Source organism: Brachypodium distachyon, chromosome 4, assembly GCF_000005505.3.
Source record: "Brachypodium distachyon strain Bd21 chromosome 4, Brachypodium_distachyon_v3.0, whole genome shotgun sequence".
NCBI lineage: Eukaryota > Viridiplantae > Streptophyta > Magnoliopsida > Poales > Poaceae > Brachypodium > Brachypodium distachyon.
In genome coordinates, this window is record NC_016134.3 from 30,879,797 (window position 1) to 30,896,229 (window position 16,433).

The 16,433-nt window shown below is 44.3% G+C and overlaps 2 protein-coding genes across 2 annotated transcripts; both read left to right on the top strand.

Moving 5' to 3' along the window:
- The first annotated feature begins 533 nt into the window (after positions 1–533).
- Positions 534–7,440, top strand: LOC100828235 (stress response protein nst1). The gene is made up of 3 exons (XM_010239641.2): positions 534–2,318; positions 2,433–3,370; positions 7,049–7,440. Exons 1-3 carry the CDS (start codon positions 960–962, stop codon positions 7,194–7,196), a joined length of 2,445 nt encoding a protein of 814 aa, XP_010237943.1. The 5' UTR covers positions 534–959; the 3' UTR covers positions 7,197–7,440.
- Positions 7,441–10,283: 2,843 nt separating this feature from the next.
- Positions 10,284–12,527, top strand: LOC100828537. The gene is made up of 2 exons (XM_003577792.4): positions 10,284–10,886; positions 12,029–12,527. The coding sequence occupies exons 1-2, from the start codon at positions 10,722–10,724 to the stop codon at positions 12,143–12,145; spliced, it is 282 nt and encodes a 93-aa protein (XP_003577840.1). The 5' UTR covers positions 10,284–10,721; the 3' UTR covers positions 12,146–12,527.
- Positions 12,528–16,433: the final 3,906 nt, after the last annotated feature.

Sequence of the window (16,433 nt, forward strand, 5' to 3'; positions counted from 1 at the left end):
GACTCCAGAACATCCCTAGAAATGTTACACCGCAAATATTTCAAAAGTAAAATCTTTTCAACCTGCGAGCTGAGCATATCTCTTGTGGTTCGTTTCTTGTGGTAGAATCAGCCCATCTAGATTCAAGTCCTAGATTTGATGTGGATGCTCGCTATTTATTTCATGATTTAACCGGCGTTGATCTTTCAATGGGAGTGACGTACCTGTCAACTACGAGGCGGCTGTGATGACTTCGTCAATCTCAAGATCTTGCCAGCTCAGTCTCGAAGGTGTTCATAGGCCTAGAATTTGCGTGCGTACGTTCATAAATGTGAGCGTGCATGTGTGTTTGTGAGCATTCGTTTTTTACTGTGTTCTCTCTAAAATAATCTTTTCAATTTTAATGAATGTAGGAAGAAAATGTAACTATCATCTGTCATTTATGAAATTACCAGATGCAGAAAAAGAAAATAATAATAAGAAGGGGCAGACATGAGAGAGCAATCCAAAAATAACTGATAAAAAAAGGAGGCAAAAGCTTCACTTTTTATCTGGTTTCCTTCCCCTCTTCTTCCCTCTGCCGACCAAACCAAAGAGAGAAGACGAAGAGAGAAAGAAAAAAAATCGAACAATCCGGGAGGAAAAGCTAGGGTTTTCGCCATGGCCACCGCCTGCCTCGAGCTCCGCCGCCCCTCCATTCCCAATCTCTCCTAGAGCGACCCGGATCCCCTGCCCCCGGAATCTCGCATCCGCGCGAAAAGGAGCCGCCTTCCCCCCTTCCCCTTTCCTCCGTCCGAGGGTTTCCATTTCCCCTTTTCCTCAAAGCAGCCGCATCGCATCGCGGGGCGAGCAAGCAAGCAAGGGGCCGCCTGTGTGTTGGGTTTTTGTTCAGGTAGGGCGGGGAAGAGATTCGGAGGGGAGGCGCTGGCGATCGACCTGGTCCGGGCGAGGGCTTCGGCGGCGGCGACGGTGGTCGGATAATGTGTATACTGTGCGCCGTGCAACGGTGGTCGCGGCGCGTCGCCACCATGCTGCCGTGGCTCGTCCTCCCGCTCATCCTCCTCTGGGCGCTCTCCCAGCTCCTGCCGGCTGCCTACCGCTTCGAGGTCACCTCGCCGCGCCTCGCCTGCGTCTCCGTGCTGCTCCTCACCCTCTTCTGGTATGAGATTCTGCTCCCTCGCCTCTCTGTCTGGCGCGCCCGCCGCTCCGCCCGCCTCCGCGAGGAGCGACGCGCCCATGCGCTCGAGCTCCAGAAGCTCCGCAAGACTGCCACGCGCCGCTGCCGCAATTGCAACAACCCGTATAGGGACCAGAACCCTGGCGGCGGGAAGTTCATGTGCTCGTACTGCGGTCATGTGTCCAAGCGGCCTGTGCTTGACCTCGGCTCTGCGGGGAAAGTTCCGTCTGGGTGGCCTTGCAGTCAGGATTGGGCCAATGCTGCTGGTGACCCTGGGTACTGGCTTGACCTGCGGTGCTCCGCGGATAACTCGTACTCAGGGTTCTCATGGCGGTTGTTCTCTTGCTTTTATGTGAGCATGGCATGGTTCTGGAGGAAAGTTCTCAGGTTTGGGTCATCAGGGGACGGCGGAGGCTTGGGCCGGGATGGCAAAATGTTGGCAAAAGGAGGGGAGAATGGAGGCAAGGCCGAGGAAAGCAGGGTGGACAAGGCGAAAAGGAAGGCTGAGGAGAAGAGGTTGGCAAGGCTGGAGAGGGAAATGCTGGAGGAAGAGGAAAGGAAGCAGCGAGAAGAGATGGCAAAACTAGTGGAGGAGCGGAGAAGGCTGAGGGATGAAAAAGCAGAGGCTGAGGAACGATCAAAAGGTGCTACTCCTGTCGGTGAGAAAGATGCTAGGAAAGAAGCAGAACGAAGGCGGCAGGAGAGGAGGAGGAAAGAAGACAAGGGATCAAGCAAGAGTAATTCCGATTGCGAGGATATTGAGAGAAGAGTAAACAGAGAGGGCGAGTGGAAGCGGGACTTTGATAGAAGGAATGAGCCAGACAGACGTGATGCAACCAGAGTTGGGACAGAGGGATATAAGCCTCATAACTTTGAAGCTAGCAGTCAGGGTGGTAAGACAGTGCAGAGCAGAACAAAGTACTTTGGTCGTATGACTGGAGGGTTGTTATCTTCTTCCAGGGGTTTTAGTGGTGGTTCCATTTTTGGTAGAAGTGCTCAGACCCCTGCTCCTCAAGCCAACAAGGTGAACAAACCGCTTGTTACAGCAACTGACCACAGTAATGCAGTTAAGAGAGATGGCCAACATGCATCTGTACAAGCAATGCCCAAATCTGCTACAGCTGGAGAAACTAAAAATTCATGGACTAATTTTCATCGACCTGTGAGTAACTAGTACTATTTTGTTGTAAACTGTTATAACTAGAGTAAATAGCCTAAGTTGTTTTCACCCCATTGTCCATCTTACATATGATTATTTGTGATATGCTATGTGCAGGTTAGTCCAAATATGCAGCAACATCCTACCGGCCTGAAAAAATCATGGCATCAGTTGTTTAGTCGCTCGGCATCAGTTTCCCCTTGTCCTGATCTTTCTGCTTCAGTTCGTGAAAAGATCATGCAGCCAGAACCAAATGGAGCACAAATAAGTAGTGCTCAAAATTTTCTGGCTCAGTATCCTCCTCTGGACAGCAAGCCAAGGGTAAGCCAATTCATGCAATTTACAGGGTTCCCGCCAGTGAATGGAGCACCTGCCAACATGCCACCATCTCATTTTCCAGCTGGACACATGCCCTTCTACAATGAAGCAGAACCTACATCATTGGAAGAACCGGAGCAATTTGAGGACCCATGCTATGATCCAGATGCAATTGCATTGCTTGGGCCAGTTTCAGAGTCTCTTGATAACTTCCCTCCAGACTGGAATAGCAGGTTCATCTTGAATGATGTCACAAAGGAACCACATGTTAAGCCTTCACCAATTGAGTCTCCTCTCTCAAGATCACGGACTGTTGAAGAAAAGCCTATTAAACCTTCGCATTTCTCAATTGCAAAAGGGCATAATAGTTCCATGTCACCTGAGGCTAACAGTGAGCAAGGCACATGGCAAATGTGGAGCACACCATTGGTTCAGGAAAGTTTAGGCCTGCGAGGTCCTCAGGCACAGTGGCTTCTACCAAATACCAATCAGTTCAACCATGGCGTCAATCATTTGAATGGCGGAACAAGAAGCCCCCTTGGTGCTGGTTTGAACGACAATGACTTGTGGCTGCAGAAATCACCCTTCCACCAATTGCCTCTTGATACAGAGAGCCTGTTCCTTTCACATGACGGGTCAGGAAATACTATGCATAATGACTTGGGTTTCGGATCTCCAAACAGAGCAGCCCGTGCAAACCCCTTTGGGCCACCTGGTCCTGGTCATTCTTGGTCCAAGTAAGTCCTCCGTGACATTCTCTTTGTGATGTTCTAAATTTTCTGCACCAACAAAGTTTTCCATCCTTACTAATTGTTTGATACTCTTAGCTTGAACTATAAACTTGGTCAAACATTGTAAGGAATAGTCACCCTCAGGCCCTTGCACCTGATCCTTCTTATGTTGGCAATGATTATTATGCATGTGGTATGTTAGCATAACTTTTAATTTGTGATTCAGGTGGTCTAACTTGCTGCTGACTATAGCTTCATTGTCTCAACAAATATAAGCACCAAAGCTCTGAAATATTACATGAAACTCTTACAAGAGTATATATGCAAATGTGCATTTGACATGCACATGTGCTTTGTGTGTAACCATTTGAGTTCATAGTTTTCAACCAAGACATTTTTTATAATATTTTCCCAAACGGATAACCAAGAGAAATTAAAAATAAAGTCAAAATCCGTTGGAATGCAGCACAACCAAGTGCTTGGATTTCTACACTATCCTGTGCTGGGCTGAGCCTCATCTTATTGTTTCCGAACCAGTAGAAGCACTGTCGATCTTTGACAGTTGGGTGGAAATTTAATGAAACATGCTACATTTGCAATTATGTGTTTCTGCATATGTGATGAATTATTACGCCATTTTTAGCTTTAGGTTTTCTTCCTTCATTTGGTGTTTTACTTTGTTAGTGGTTCATGCTGATGGCCATCTGGTATCTGAAACTATTAGCTGGCTTGCAAGAATGATAAGTGAATCCTAAAATATACGGTCTAGCTAGCAATTTTTGCAATGATGTCATAGGTTAAAGTGTTATTTCCATTTACTTGTAGAAACTTCTTCCAATTCCATTTTCAGTTAGTCTAGTGAGGTACAAATGAAATATTATTTTAGAGGTTATGAAGTGCCTGACAGTTAAGTCATCATACCTGATGTTCTGTTAGGGTGTGTTAAGATGTCAGAATAGTCTGTGGAAATTGGAGGTCCAGATCAATTTCATGTAGGATTGGAACTGGACCACGATTCTTTCTTTTTTTGGCTGCCAATGAATTGGCAGAATGGAAATGAAACCACAATGCATTTCGGTATTCTGTTTGTTGGCAAAACACATGAAAAGAAATTGTGAAGACCAAAGAAAGTACTCGAACATGCTTCTTCTCTTCCTGATCTAACACCAACACCCAAACTCCTCAACCATCTCAATATTCAATCCCGCTCACTCTTCCATCTATTGCACAGCAACTGAAAGCAGCATCTGGCGAGGTCCTTTTACTCGGGTCCGGTCAGAGTAGAGGAAGCCAAGCTTTGTGGAACAATCACTTGATTGCTTCCTGCTTCCATAGTCAAAGAGGAAATGCATCACACTGGTGGGATTGAACAGGTTGTCAGAGTCAATGCGAGTAGGCCGGGCAGCTGCCGTCAGTAAGGGCACGGAATCGACGGAGCACGTGGTGAAGGATCTTGATGAGGCACAAACCGGTCGAGGTCAATACAGTTACGGTATTGGCCGACAGGAACACGATGGCTGAGATGTAGGGTGACAGGGAACACAGTGGTCCTGGTGACTCAATTTATGAAAGGCAAAACCAAGAGAGATGGGCTCTTCTAGAGGCGACAGCTCAACGGAAGAAAAGGAGTGTCGCTGGCAAGGGTGAAATTGGAGCTACCGAGCAGGCCATGAGCGACGGGGAAGATGATCTGAAAAGCTGTTGAGCATAACCATGGGGTGAGGTTGGGAGTGGAGTCGAGGAAAGGAGCATCGGTTCTGTTTGATTCGGAGGTGTGGAGCTCGGTATTGGTGACACCGAGGGGTCCTCCCAGTTGTCCCACAAAACCCGCAGAATCATGCCTACTTACCATTTCCAATTCCCTGCACATCCAAATGGCAAACGGTGGATATTCGCTTGATACAATTACATTTCCTGAATTCTCAGTCAAATCCCGACATCCAAACATGGCGTTAGTACAATGCAACGAACTCGGTCTTACGCATTCTGTGTCTATATGCTATTGGTGAGAGCAGAGCTCACTGCAAGCCACGCCCGTTCCGTTTGAGTGTTTTCTAGCATTTTAACCTTTTTGGTTATGTTTGAGAGCAAGTGCTTTAGTTCAACTTTACCAGTTTACCTCCAGTAAGGAATAAGGATGTTAGTACTGCATTTAAGGAACTGACAATATACTCAATTTTGAATTTCAATTTCATACCAGACTGGAGGTCAACTAAATGAAGTTTAATGGACCCCAAAGGCCAAGATGAATCATCCTTCGCTTGTACGCTGTGCAATGCCACCACCTTTGAACATTTCAATGGATGGCTAGTTTTATTGCCTGGCTTGCATGTGTAGGACATGCCTTTACTTTAAAAAAACTACTCATGAGGTGTCTCTGGAAAAAAACAAATATGGCCACATTCCTAGTTTGTGTTTTGTTCAAGCTGGAGTATTTTTTCTTTGGATTATCCAACTAGATGAAATGCTTCAAACAGATTAAGTTCCATGCTGGAGGCACCCAACCAACGATCAACTCTAAGATGACTTAATGGAACTACCTTTTAGACCTGTCATTATATTTGGCGATCTGTAGCTATATTTCATGTTAAACTGGTTTCTTTATGCACTGTCCCAATCCTATCACTGTAGGGTGTAGTGATAAATGCTTTAGCATGGCCAAACTTTTCAGTTCAGACTGTTGGGAACAGGGTTGGGAAAACCATAACATGTTAACTTATTCTGTTTTTTTTGTTGTTGAAAATAGTTTTCTTTTCTTACCTTGTTGATCTTCTGGGGCCAGACGGTTGGCAACCCTCTGGGAACCAAGTCCAGGCTAGTTCAAAAACACTTATTAGTATTGGACCTTGTATAATAGAGTTTATTTTCTAAGGCGCTTTTTATTATATATGTATTGGATTTAAAGATTTAGTCACTCAGACAAGCATCCCATGGATTCAATTCTACTTAGACAAATACGGGCGTTGGAATCCATCTCAGGTTCAGGTGTCTGACTTTACAAGTTTTGTTGGACACAGCAAATAACATATGGAATTACACTAGTGTTGGAAGCTGACATGGATTCGGGGTGTCCGACTCGGTAAAAAGAATTAGGACGCAGGTGTCCGCATAACACGGCAGCAGTATTTACCTGATGAGAATTATGGAGAATTGGAGATGGTTGATCAGGTCCCAGCAGTATATTTAGCACTTGATTTGATGTAAAATTTCTACATTGACCAGGTCACATACAGGGGTTTCACTTGTGTTAAATGTATATTTTGCTATAGCTGAGAATCATCATCATTCATTAGTTTTTTTCCTTACCTGTTTTGTTGACCTGTCACCAGTTGAATGTGAGCCTATTTGTCATCCAATAGATTATGCCCACCATTGATCTTTCTACGCATTCTCATGCTCACTAAATATCTTTTGAATTTTTTATAAACAGATTAGGGCCGTTTAGTATTTTCTGGACAGTTAGCAGTTCAGTCAGGTCTTGTATTTACATAGCCTTAATATATAGTAACTCCTATACTGTAAAATGTGTGGATTGCTGAAGGTGCAAGTTTGATTGTTCTTCATAAGTATCACCTATGGGTGCTTGACTTTACTTCTGTTAACCTCTTATCAAGTATATGGACTTCTCATAGTAGTTTCTTGTTCATGTAAGGAAGACTCATGTCTTGTTCTGGATCAATGCAGGGAGGATCTGGTGCTGAATGGACCTCAGGGAGCCAGTCAAACTCATTCACCTACTGGAGCGCATGGCGGTTTATTTCCAACTAACCCCGATGTACAGTCAGTTTGGTCGTTCGATCAAAAGAGAGACAGCATAGAACTTATAAAATGACATGTGCCTGAGCCAAGGCTCCCTTGCCTCCCTCCTTCCCAGTCTATAGGGATTTGAGGAGAGATATGTTGGACTGTATTCCCCTTATGCGACGACATCGAAACATGGCCATTTTATTTAGTACAACTCACCTCTTAACATTGCGCCCCATGCATTCCGCATTAGGCCTCTTGCCTGATGCGACTTGTGGATTCAGTTCAATGTTTCGGGGCCTGGGCCAAGTGTTGCCAACATTTTATTTATTTGTCCTGCGAGTGGGACACACCGATTCCGAATTATAGCTAGTTTTCTTCGAAGTTTGGTTGTTACTCCTATTACCATATTCTCCAAGTGCTGCTACTGGGTGCAGTCATAGCTGGAGTGGAACAAAGTGCAGAGAAATTGCTGGCCAAGTGCTGTTTGCATTAGCAGTCAGCACATCAGCTGCTATGGTGCATCTTATCTAGTAATTGACTCCTGTGCCCATTCATGCATGTAATGGAATGTGACCTTGCAAACTTCTATGACCAGCATGCATGCGTCCATTTTTTATAGGATCAGCTTGGTTGACAAAATCCAGAACAAATCGGCAGCCATTTGTTGCAAGCTTGCAAGTGGAACACTACTAGTAGCCAGTGGCCACTTGGTACCCCACATACTCCCTGTCTGCCTGCCTAACTTGATAAGTACTACCTTCTCTTTTTGTTTGTGTGGTGCTGTGAAGTGAAGACCCAGTTCTTGGCTGACATGGACATGATTGTCCATGACCAAAGCTCACCATCTCTCAGCCTCTCTCACACACATTCACACATTTTTTTGGGTACTTGGTGTGGATGATGTGGAGCTGAAATGTGGCCGGTGAATGGGCAGATATTGAGGAGAACCACTGATGAAGGCAGGCCATATGAGATTTGGTAGATTAGGAAAGCTTTGTCTTTGCGTGTTGTGTGGGACATGCATCATCTGCAAAGGGACAAGGTCACAAGGCCGTGGTGCATGCCTTCTTTGATTTGTCAACAAAGTGAAAGTGAAAGAAATGTACACATGCATGGTTGCAAAAACAACATTTAATTCCTGGCCCCAACTAGGCACACAGAGACCGGAGTAATAGATGCTGCCGATGCTCCTTTTTGCTTGCGCTATTTTTTTATATAAAACCATGCTTTATTTCATCCTCTTTCAGGGATAAATAAATAAATAAATACAGTACTACTTTGACATATTCCATTTGGTCAGTTGGGTTATATATACACACTACGTATGTTTGCACATGGCTTACCCAATACTACTGTACTGAGCTTTGTAACCGACTCAACCACATCCCATGTTCTCATCCCATTTTCTCTCTTGCTGGAACAGTAGTCCTATGAACTAACCTGTCAGTGCTGACAACAACAACAACAGCAATCCATCTGCCATCTAGGCAAAATATCCGGTGAAAATCACCTCTACGGTGCAAACTGTGAAAACTCCATCGAAAAAGGTTAAAAAAAATCTCAAAAAAATTACATATGTTAAAGTGATGTTTTATATATGTGCAAAATTTCAAGTCCAAACTCAATGGAATTTGGTAGCAGCGAAAAAAACAAATTCTGCATGAATAGTGATCTTTCAATGTCTGACACTATTCATCGTAAATTTCTCTTTTTAGTTTCTTCCAAATGATTCTGACTTTGAACTTGAAATTTTGCAGGTTTGTAGAACATCACACTCCCAACATATGGTATTTTTGTAGAATTGTTTTTGAAACTTTTAAATATGACTTTTATGAAGTTTGCACGGTTTGCACCGAATGAAGATTTTCACTGGATACGCCGCCATCTATCTACTTATTATACTTATTATACATGTTGTAAGAGCAAGGATGACTGTATCCATATATAGTTGTTTATATGGAATATATATCCATTGTTCCTTCTAGGAGTCAGCAGCAGCTGGCTAGCTAGCCATGAAAGGACAAATGTGCTCTCCAATACTAACTAGAAGTAGTTAACCAATAATAATCCAGTAGTTGGCAACCACTCATCACCTACGTATGTATGCGTCTGTTTGACATTTTTCCAGCAGACAGTTGGATTAAGCTAATCATTTGGCAATGCCAATGATTGTCGACGTGCCACCTATTAATTCCTTTTAATCTATTTTACTTATGGGTGTGACTATATCCGGGACATCTGATTTTTAAGCAAAACACTTGAATCTTAGTTGACGGTTAGAGCTATTGGATTAAGATCTGGGTGTCATCCTTACTCTCTCGTCAATATCCAACGGTCAAGCGAGTCGATTGATCTCTAACAAAAAAATAGACATTTTTTCAATAGCAAAACCGTTCATTTATTATTTATCTGGGTTGTAATTAAAGTAACGTGCTTACAACGCAGAGACATTCTAGAAGATCGACAAAGAAAGGGTCTTATATATGGTTAGCAAGTCTCATGCATACTAACCCACATCATCACAGCACATAAACTGAATTAACTCAAACGAAGTACTTAATCCCCACTGTTTTCACTGGCATGCATCGACCTCGTCAACGACAACTTTGCTGATAAACCGTTTGACTACTTGTGATTGTCAATCTATACAGAGGAGGACGTATGCACATTAAGACATGGTGGCGGCTAGGCAAGTATCTTGCCAACAATTAACAATAGAGAGGACACATGTGCACAATTAATTAAGCAGTTAATGTTGAAACAAACCTTGAAGCCAAAGAGAAGTGAAAACGCACCCAAGGAAAAACATGAAACGCAATCCTTTTCTTTTCTTTTTCCCCACCTGATACGGAAACCAAGAAAAAAGTCCGAAAAAGGTCATATGTCTCTTGTTTGGATAGTGACCAAAACTTACAAATCCCTTTTTTATTTGGATGGTTGCAATGTTTTGGCAAGCTAATAACTCAACGCAAAATTTAGTTCAATTTCCTTGCTAATTGAACATTTGCCAATTGATAAGCAAGCCAATGTCTACTCAAATACTGGCAGCGCAAGCATGCTCGTTCACTGACATGCGGGCCCGAAAGTCCCTCGAAGATACTGAGATGCGGGCCCGCAAATCCCACAAGGACAAACGAAGGCCTCCTCCTCTCTTCGTCTCGTCTTCCTCCGCCAATTTCTCCCTTTTCTTCGCCAAAGGGAAATAAAAACAACTCCTTTTTTCCTTCGTCTTCTTCCTCCTGCCGCCGACGGGGACGGGGATCCGAGCCGGAGGGATCCTCCCGCGGAATAAAGAAGCCCGGAGTCGCTCGCCATCCACGAGACCTGTCAGTCCAGTTTGTTAATTCCCTGCGGAGAAAAAGAAAAGAAACAAGGCTCCGTTGCCGAAAAGCCGCAGGCGTTAGGTGGCGCGTGGTGGTGGCGCGTCCTTCCTCGCTCCCCCGCTCGCTGGTCAAACAAGGTCGAGGAGGAATCCGCCCACCACAACAACCCTGCTCCTCTTCCTCTTCCTCCTCTCCCCATTCTCGTCGCGCCGCGCAGGGCACCTGAAGGAAGGGATTTGTCCGCTGAGGGTGATTTGGGGGAAGGGGAAGGAAGGAAGGGAGAGACGATGTGCCCGCTGAGGGTGATACTCATCTTCCTCTCCGCCACCATCGCCGGCTTCTTCCTCCTCCGGGGGCTCAAGGCCGAGCAACCCGACTTCTTCCAGGACGACGAGGACGAGGACAAGGGGACCGACTCGCCCAGGGCCCCCGCGCCGCCGCTCCATTCCAAGGTACAATCCCTTTGCCGCTGCTATTCCCCCTTTTCTTTTTATAAATCTTAGCGTGCATTCGCACAAACATTGTCCTGAATTTGATTTCCGGTGTGTTCGTGTGGAAGATAAGATTAGGCCTTTGTGTCTACAAACAATGGGATTATTAAGCCTGCGTATTGTGGATATGCTGGTTTTGAACTTTTGATGTCTAAGTTCGCTGAGGACATGAACATGCCTTCTGTTTTAGGCATGCGTCTACAAGGTTCTTAATGATGTTGATGTAGTATTGACAAATTGTTCCTGGTTGTGGCTTCTTGATACTTCCACTGACTAGTAACTTTTAGTGGCTTTGTTCTTAATGTTTACGCATCGGAGTGTTTGTTAACAGTGGTGATACGTAGCTTCAAAGATCCGTTTCATAGCTGCAGGCTAAGGATTTGCACTAATTCTGCTAATCCCGTGCTAATCGGAGAAAACAGTACGTAGCTGTAGGGGCGAATACCCTTGTAAACGGAAAATAATGGAACCGGCCAAAGTTTCAAGCATTTTGATTTTTGTCAATGGTCGGAAACCTACGTATGTTATGTTTGCAGCTGCACTGAAATGTTTCTGTTGCATTAGCCAAGAATTCAACCAGTTGTTTGTATGCATGATAAGTACTGTAGTAGTTATGTTAGCTAACCTGTCTAGCTGCATAGTCCATGGCTCGTTGATAAGTGCCATTAGATTTAGGATTGAACCACAGCAACCATTGCATACAAGATTTGCAAGAGAAGTTCTTCAGATTGCTCATGTGATAAGAATTGGTTCCTGAGAGTGAAGCAATATTTGCTTGCAAAATACAGGCTTAATTGGGTATCTATGTTTTGTCAGTCTTTCTGATTGAGCATCCAAGCTTATACTCGATAATTTTTACTGCATTGACTTAGCTGGAAGACTGGAACTGTATATGCAAACATGATCCGATTTATGGCTCAATGAGCTCAGTATTTAAACTATTGTTGCATTCATGATTAAGAAAAAAAAGCCGAACTATTGTCACATTTGATGGCTACTTGGGTTGGAAGTGCCAATTGATTTGGAAATGAAGTGCTTCATATTTGCTTCTACGACGAGAATTGGTCCCCATGACTGAAACATATATTTTCGTGTAAATGCAGGTGGCATCAGCTGCGAAAACAGGTTTCTGGACAATGGTGGACATGGCAAGCGGACGGTACCTTTGGAGGACCCTTGTTGCACCACCGGCAAAATCTGAATCTGAAAAGGCCCGGTGACAAACCTCCATTACCTGTTCCATATTTGTGTAATTGGACTATTGGAGTACCCAGATGGGGGTGAAATTGGGGCGTTGTCTGCTGTGGTTACATCATGTGTGTAAAGCAGAAGCAGCTGTAACATGGGGGGTTATATGTTGGCGTAAATGTGCAAAATCATTCATGTATGAACCTTGTGTTGTATATGGCGACTGTAAGCTGGGGCAATGTTGGGAGTGTGGTGTATGTGTTTCGGACTAAATTTGCAGTTTTTTGTTTTTTGTTTTCACTCTGTTGATGTTTAAATGCATCAATTCAATCATATGCCCAATTTGTAATAGGTGGATTCAGTGATACGCTGAAATAAGAGATGAGTTTTGGCTTTTCTTTAGTGGCACGAAAATATTTTCTGTTCGAGTTATCTGTTGTGCTTTGGAGTAACCTTGTTATCTGCTATGCTATCTGTGATGCTACCTATTGTAAACATCATGAGTTGAGTTGCTGAATAAGTTTTCGTTGCTGTCTGAGTGTTTCAGAAGTACATAATAATTTTTGTTCTCTCTTCCCTGTCTCTGACCTTCATTGAGTCCAACATGGCCATTGATTCTGCTTCTTCTCCGTTACGTCAGTCAAGTTCCATATATCCTCCAAGCTCGACAGGCGAAGACGGTACGAGCTGTTTATTTTTTCGCTTCCTCAAATTGAGCAGGAATTTCTTTTATATTACGATCAGTCATATGTTTCTGGGACTGGTTTCCATGGTGCTTGAACCAGTTGCTGTTTGCTGTATACACAACCTGCTGATGACACACTTATACACATCACCTGTATAGTGTTGTCTTTTCATTCTATGTAGATAATATCAACTGGAGATGAACTGAAATACTAAATGACATCATTGACTTTATGCAGAATCTATGTAAGCTACCTGCATATAGTAAGAAACTACAACAGAAATTACATACGAGAGATTAATTTTGATATAACATAACTAACAACAATAGTCAAAGCTGGAGTTTTTTTTAGGGAAGTATCATGCAGGCTGGAAAAAATTTAGCTACACGTTTTGGCTGTGCTGCGACACGGCCCAGTAGCCCAGGCCCTTGCATGTCCAGGAACCCGTCTTATTTTCATAGAGAAACATACATTTTTGTGTCCTCTGCAAAACAAAACAAAAACATTTTTTTTTGGAGTGGACTTTCCTCGAAGGTATATTGGTCCGGCTGGGTTTTCATGCAGATTGGATTAAACTGGTGATGTCTTGCGTTTCATCTGTTGGATATAAAGTCCGTTTTAACTCGAGTGAGACAGACTTTTTTTCCCCGACGTGCGGCCTATGCCAAGGAGATCCCCTGTCTCCTTATCTTTTTCTGCTTTGTTCAGAAGGGCTATCGGCGGAGCTGAGACATGCCTAACCAAGGAGAACTAAAAGGCGTCCGTGTTTGCAAGGATGCACCGGCTGTGACGAATCTCCTATTTGCGGATGACTCACTTATCCTTATGGATGCAGATGAGTTGAATGCAACCTGCCTTAAGCGGATCTTAGATGACTATTGCTGCGCCTCTGGTCAACTTGTTAGTGTAGACAAATCGAGCATCTTCTTCAGCCCAAATACAGATGTTGTTCAAAGGCAGAAGGTTTGTGAAACTTTGGACATTATGACAGAGGCCCTCTCTGACAAGTACCTCGGGCTCCCGCCAATTGTTGGCGCTGACCGCTCGGATTGTTTCCAATTTCTCGTTGATCGGGTGAAGAAACGTACCTCAGGCTGGAAGGAAAAAATGCTTTCGGTGGGCGGCAAAGAAGTGCTTCTGAAATCAGTTGCTCAGGCCATCCCATCTTATGCGATGTCAGTGTTCAATATCCCAAAACAAATATGTAAGGGGATAACAGACGCTATGTCGCGCTACTGGCGGGGCGATGATGAGAGTCATAAAAGGATGCATTGGTTCGCCTGGTGGAAATTGTGTATTCCGAAGGCCAAGGGAGGCATGGGATTCCGAGATATCCACTGCTATAACCAAGCTATGTTACCTAAACAAGCCTGGCGTCTTATTTCAGACCCGAACTCCTTCTGTGCTTCAATTTTGAGAGCCAAATACTACCCAGATGGTGATCTTCTAAATGCCCAATTGAAGAAGGGTTCCTCCTTTACATGGCAGAGCATAATGTCGGGACTTAAAACATTCAAACTCGGCCATGTTTGGCGTGTGGCTAATATGGAGAACACATCAACATCTGGGATGATGCTTGGATTCCTAATACGCCGTCCAGAAGAGTCATATCACAGCGTGGCCAGCACTTAATTTCTAAGGTGAGTGATTTAATTATCCCGGCTACTGGTGATTGGGATGTTGATTTGGTGCGGCAAACCTTCTGTGAAGTGGACGTGCAACGCATCTTATCCATCCCTCTGTCCAACCGTATTGACGATGACTTTGTTGCTGGAACTTGACAAAATCCGGCACTTTTTCAGTCAAGTCGGCTTATCATGCCGAGTGGTTGCACCAATATGGGCGGAAGATCCGTAATACAGGTGATATGGAGTCATCGACTAATAACACTGCTTGGAAAACGTTATGGAAGCTCAGGATCCCAGCTAAAGTTAAAATCTTTGTTTGGAGGACACTCCATGGTGCTTTGCCTTGCCGGGTGGTTCTCGCTAATAGACACATCAAAGTTAGTGGGCAGTGTCCTCTCTGTGCTATAGGAGCTGAAGATATTCTGCATATGCTCTTTAAATGCCCGAGGGCAGCCGAGATTTGGTCGCTCCTGGAATGCCAGAAGTTTATCTCCGAAGCTCTTGAGTATGATAGAGCTGGTTCGGCTGTGCTTGAGTTCTTGCTGTGCTCCTCGTTCAGGTCGGGGATTCCTCCTGATGGCTTTCCGGAATTGGTTGCTACAACGTGTTGGTATCTCTGGTGGGAACGACACAAAATAGGGCACGATGAACCTGTCCAACTGCCAGCCCAATCAGCCTTTGCGATCAGATCCCTAGCGGCCAACTTCACCGCAGCTTCTCCATCCAAAGCTCACTTGAAAAAGCAAGGATGGACGAAGCCTCCGACGGACAGGGTCAAGCTGAACGTCGACGCCGGCTTCGATGCTGATTCCCTGCGCGCCACTATGGGAGCAATCATCCGTGACCATCACGGTAATTTTGTCTCTGCTACCAACTGGAAGATTGATTTTGTGGCAGATGTTGAGGCGGCTGAAGCCCATGTTGTGCGGATTGGGCTAGAACTGGTGGCCTTGACTGGATGTACCAGGGTGATCATCGAATCTGATTCTTTTCGGATGTAGTTCAAGCCATCACGACAGGCTCTCAGCCGATGGGAGCGGCAGCAGCAATTTACGAAGACTGCCTCAGCTTAATGGAGGATCTATCTCGCCTTGAGGTCAAGCACTGTGGCCGTGAATCGAATTCAGTGGCACATGAACTGGCTCAGCTCGCTAAACATAATCCAATTAGTTCTTGGTTTACTTCCCCTCCCCCTAGCATAGTACCTCTCCTCCTTGAAGATGTAACAATTGTTTCTATGAAATAAAGAGGTATTTGCTGTTAGAAAAAACAAAAACATTTTTTATTGTCCAGATAAGCCATTTCTAGGTACATGTTTGAGTGTGCCATGGGCTTGTAAATTCTTTCACGGAAAAAGAACTTGTCTAGGCCATGTGAAAAAAAAGGAATCATTTTCTATACAAATTGCAAAATTTTAGGATGTAAGTTCATTTTTATTCGTCTAAAAAAGAGGTTTTTTCATTTACGCCGGGCATAAATTTTTTTTAGCCCACTGTCAAGTTTAAGCTTTTTGGCTTCCTGTCTGATTTCCAGAATGGCGACGCCGACCTTGATCGTATCAACGGGGCTTTTATTGCTTTGTTGCCTAAAAAAGAAGTAACTCGTACTCCAGATGCGTTCCGACCAATATCACTGCAGAATGGCCCAATCAAAACTGCTGCAAAAATACTAACGACTCGTCTTAAGCCTCTTATCCCTTCACTTGTTAATGGTGACCAAACTGGCTTCATTCCGGGACGATGCATCTCGGATAACTTTGCCTATGCGGCTGAACTCCTAAGCTGCTGTTTCAAACGTAAAGCTCCAACCATGGTCATTAAGCTTGATTTCAGAAAAGCCTTCGACTCCGTCTGCTGGGATTCTCTTCTAAAAATTCTCAGGCATCGAGGCTTCCCCGATAAGTGGTGTTCTTGGATCTCTGACCTTCTATCCTCTGGCAAAACAGCTGTCCTTCTAAATGGTGTGCCAGGTGCATGGTTTCAATGTCGGAATGGCCTTCGCCAGGG

What these genes read in the sequence shown, in the direction of transcription:
- LOC100828235 (XM_010239641.2), top strand. Translation starts at nt 960, where the DNA reads ATGTGTATACTGTGCGCCGTGCAACGGTGGTCGCGGCGCGTCGCCACC. An exon ending in GGACTAATTTTCATCGACCT is followed by an intron (nt 2,319 to 2,432) that starts GTGAGTAACTAG and finishes TGCTATGTGCAG; the next exon opens with GTTAGTCCAAATATGCAGCA. An exon ending in CCTGGTCATTCTTGGTCCAA is followed by an intron (nt 3,371 to 7,048) that starts GTAAGTCCTCCG and finishes GGATCAATGCAG; the next exon opens with GGAGGATCTGGTGCTGAATG.
- LOC100828537 (XM_003577792.4), top strand. Translation starts at nt 10,722, where the DNA reads ATGTGCCCGCTGAGGGTGATACTCATCTTCCTCTCCGCCACCATCGCC. An exon ending in CGCCGCCGCTCCATTCCAAG is followed by an intron (nt 10,887 to 12,028) that starts GTACAATCCCTT and finishes GTGTAAATGCAG; the next exon opens with GTGGCATCAGCTGCGAAAAC.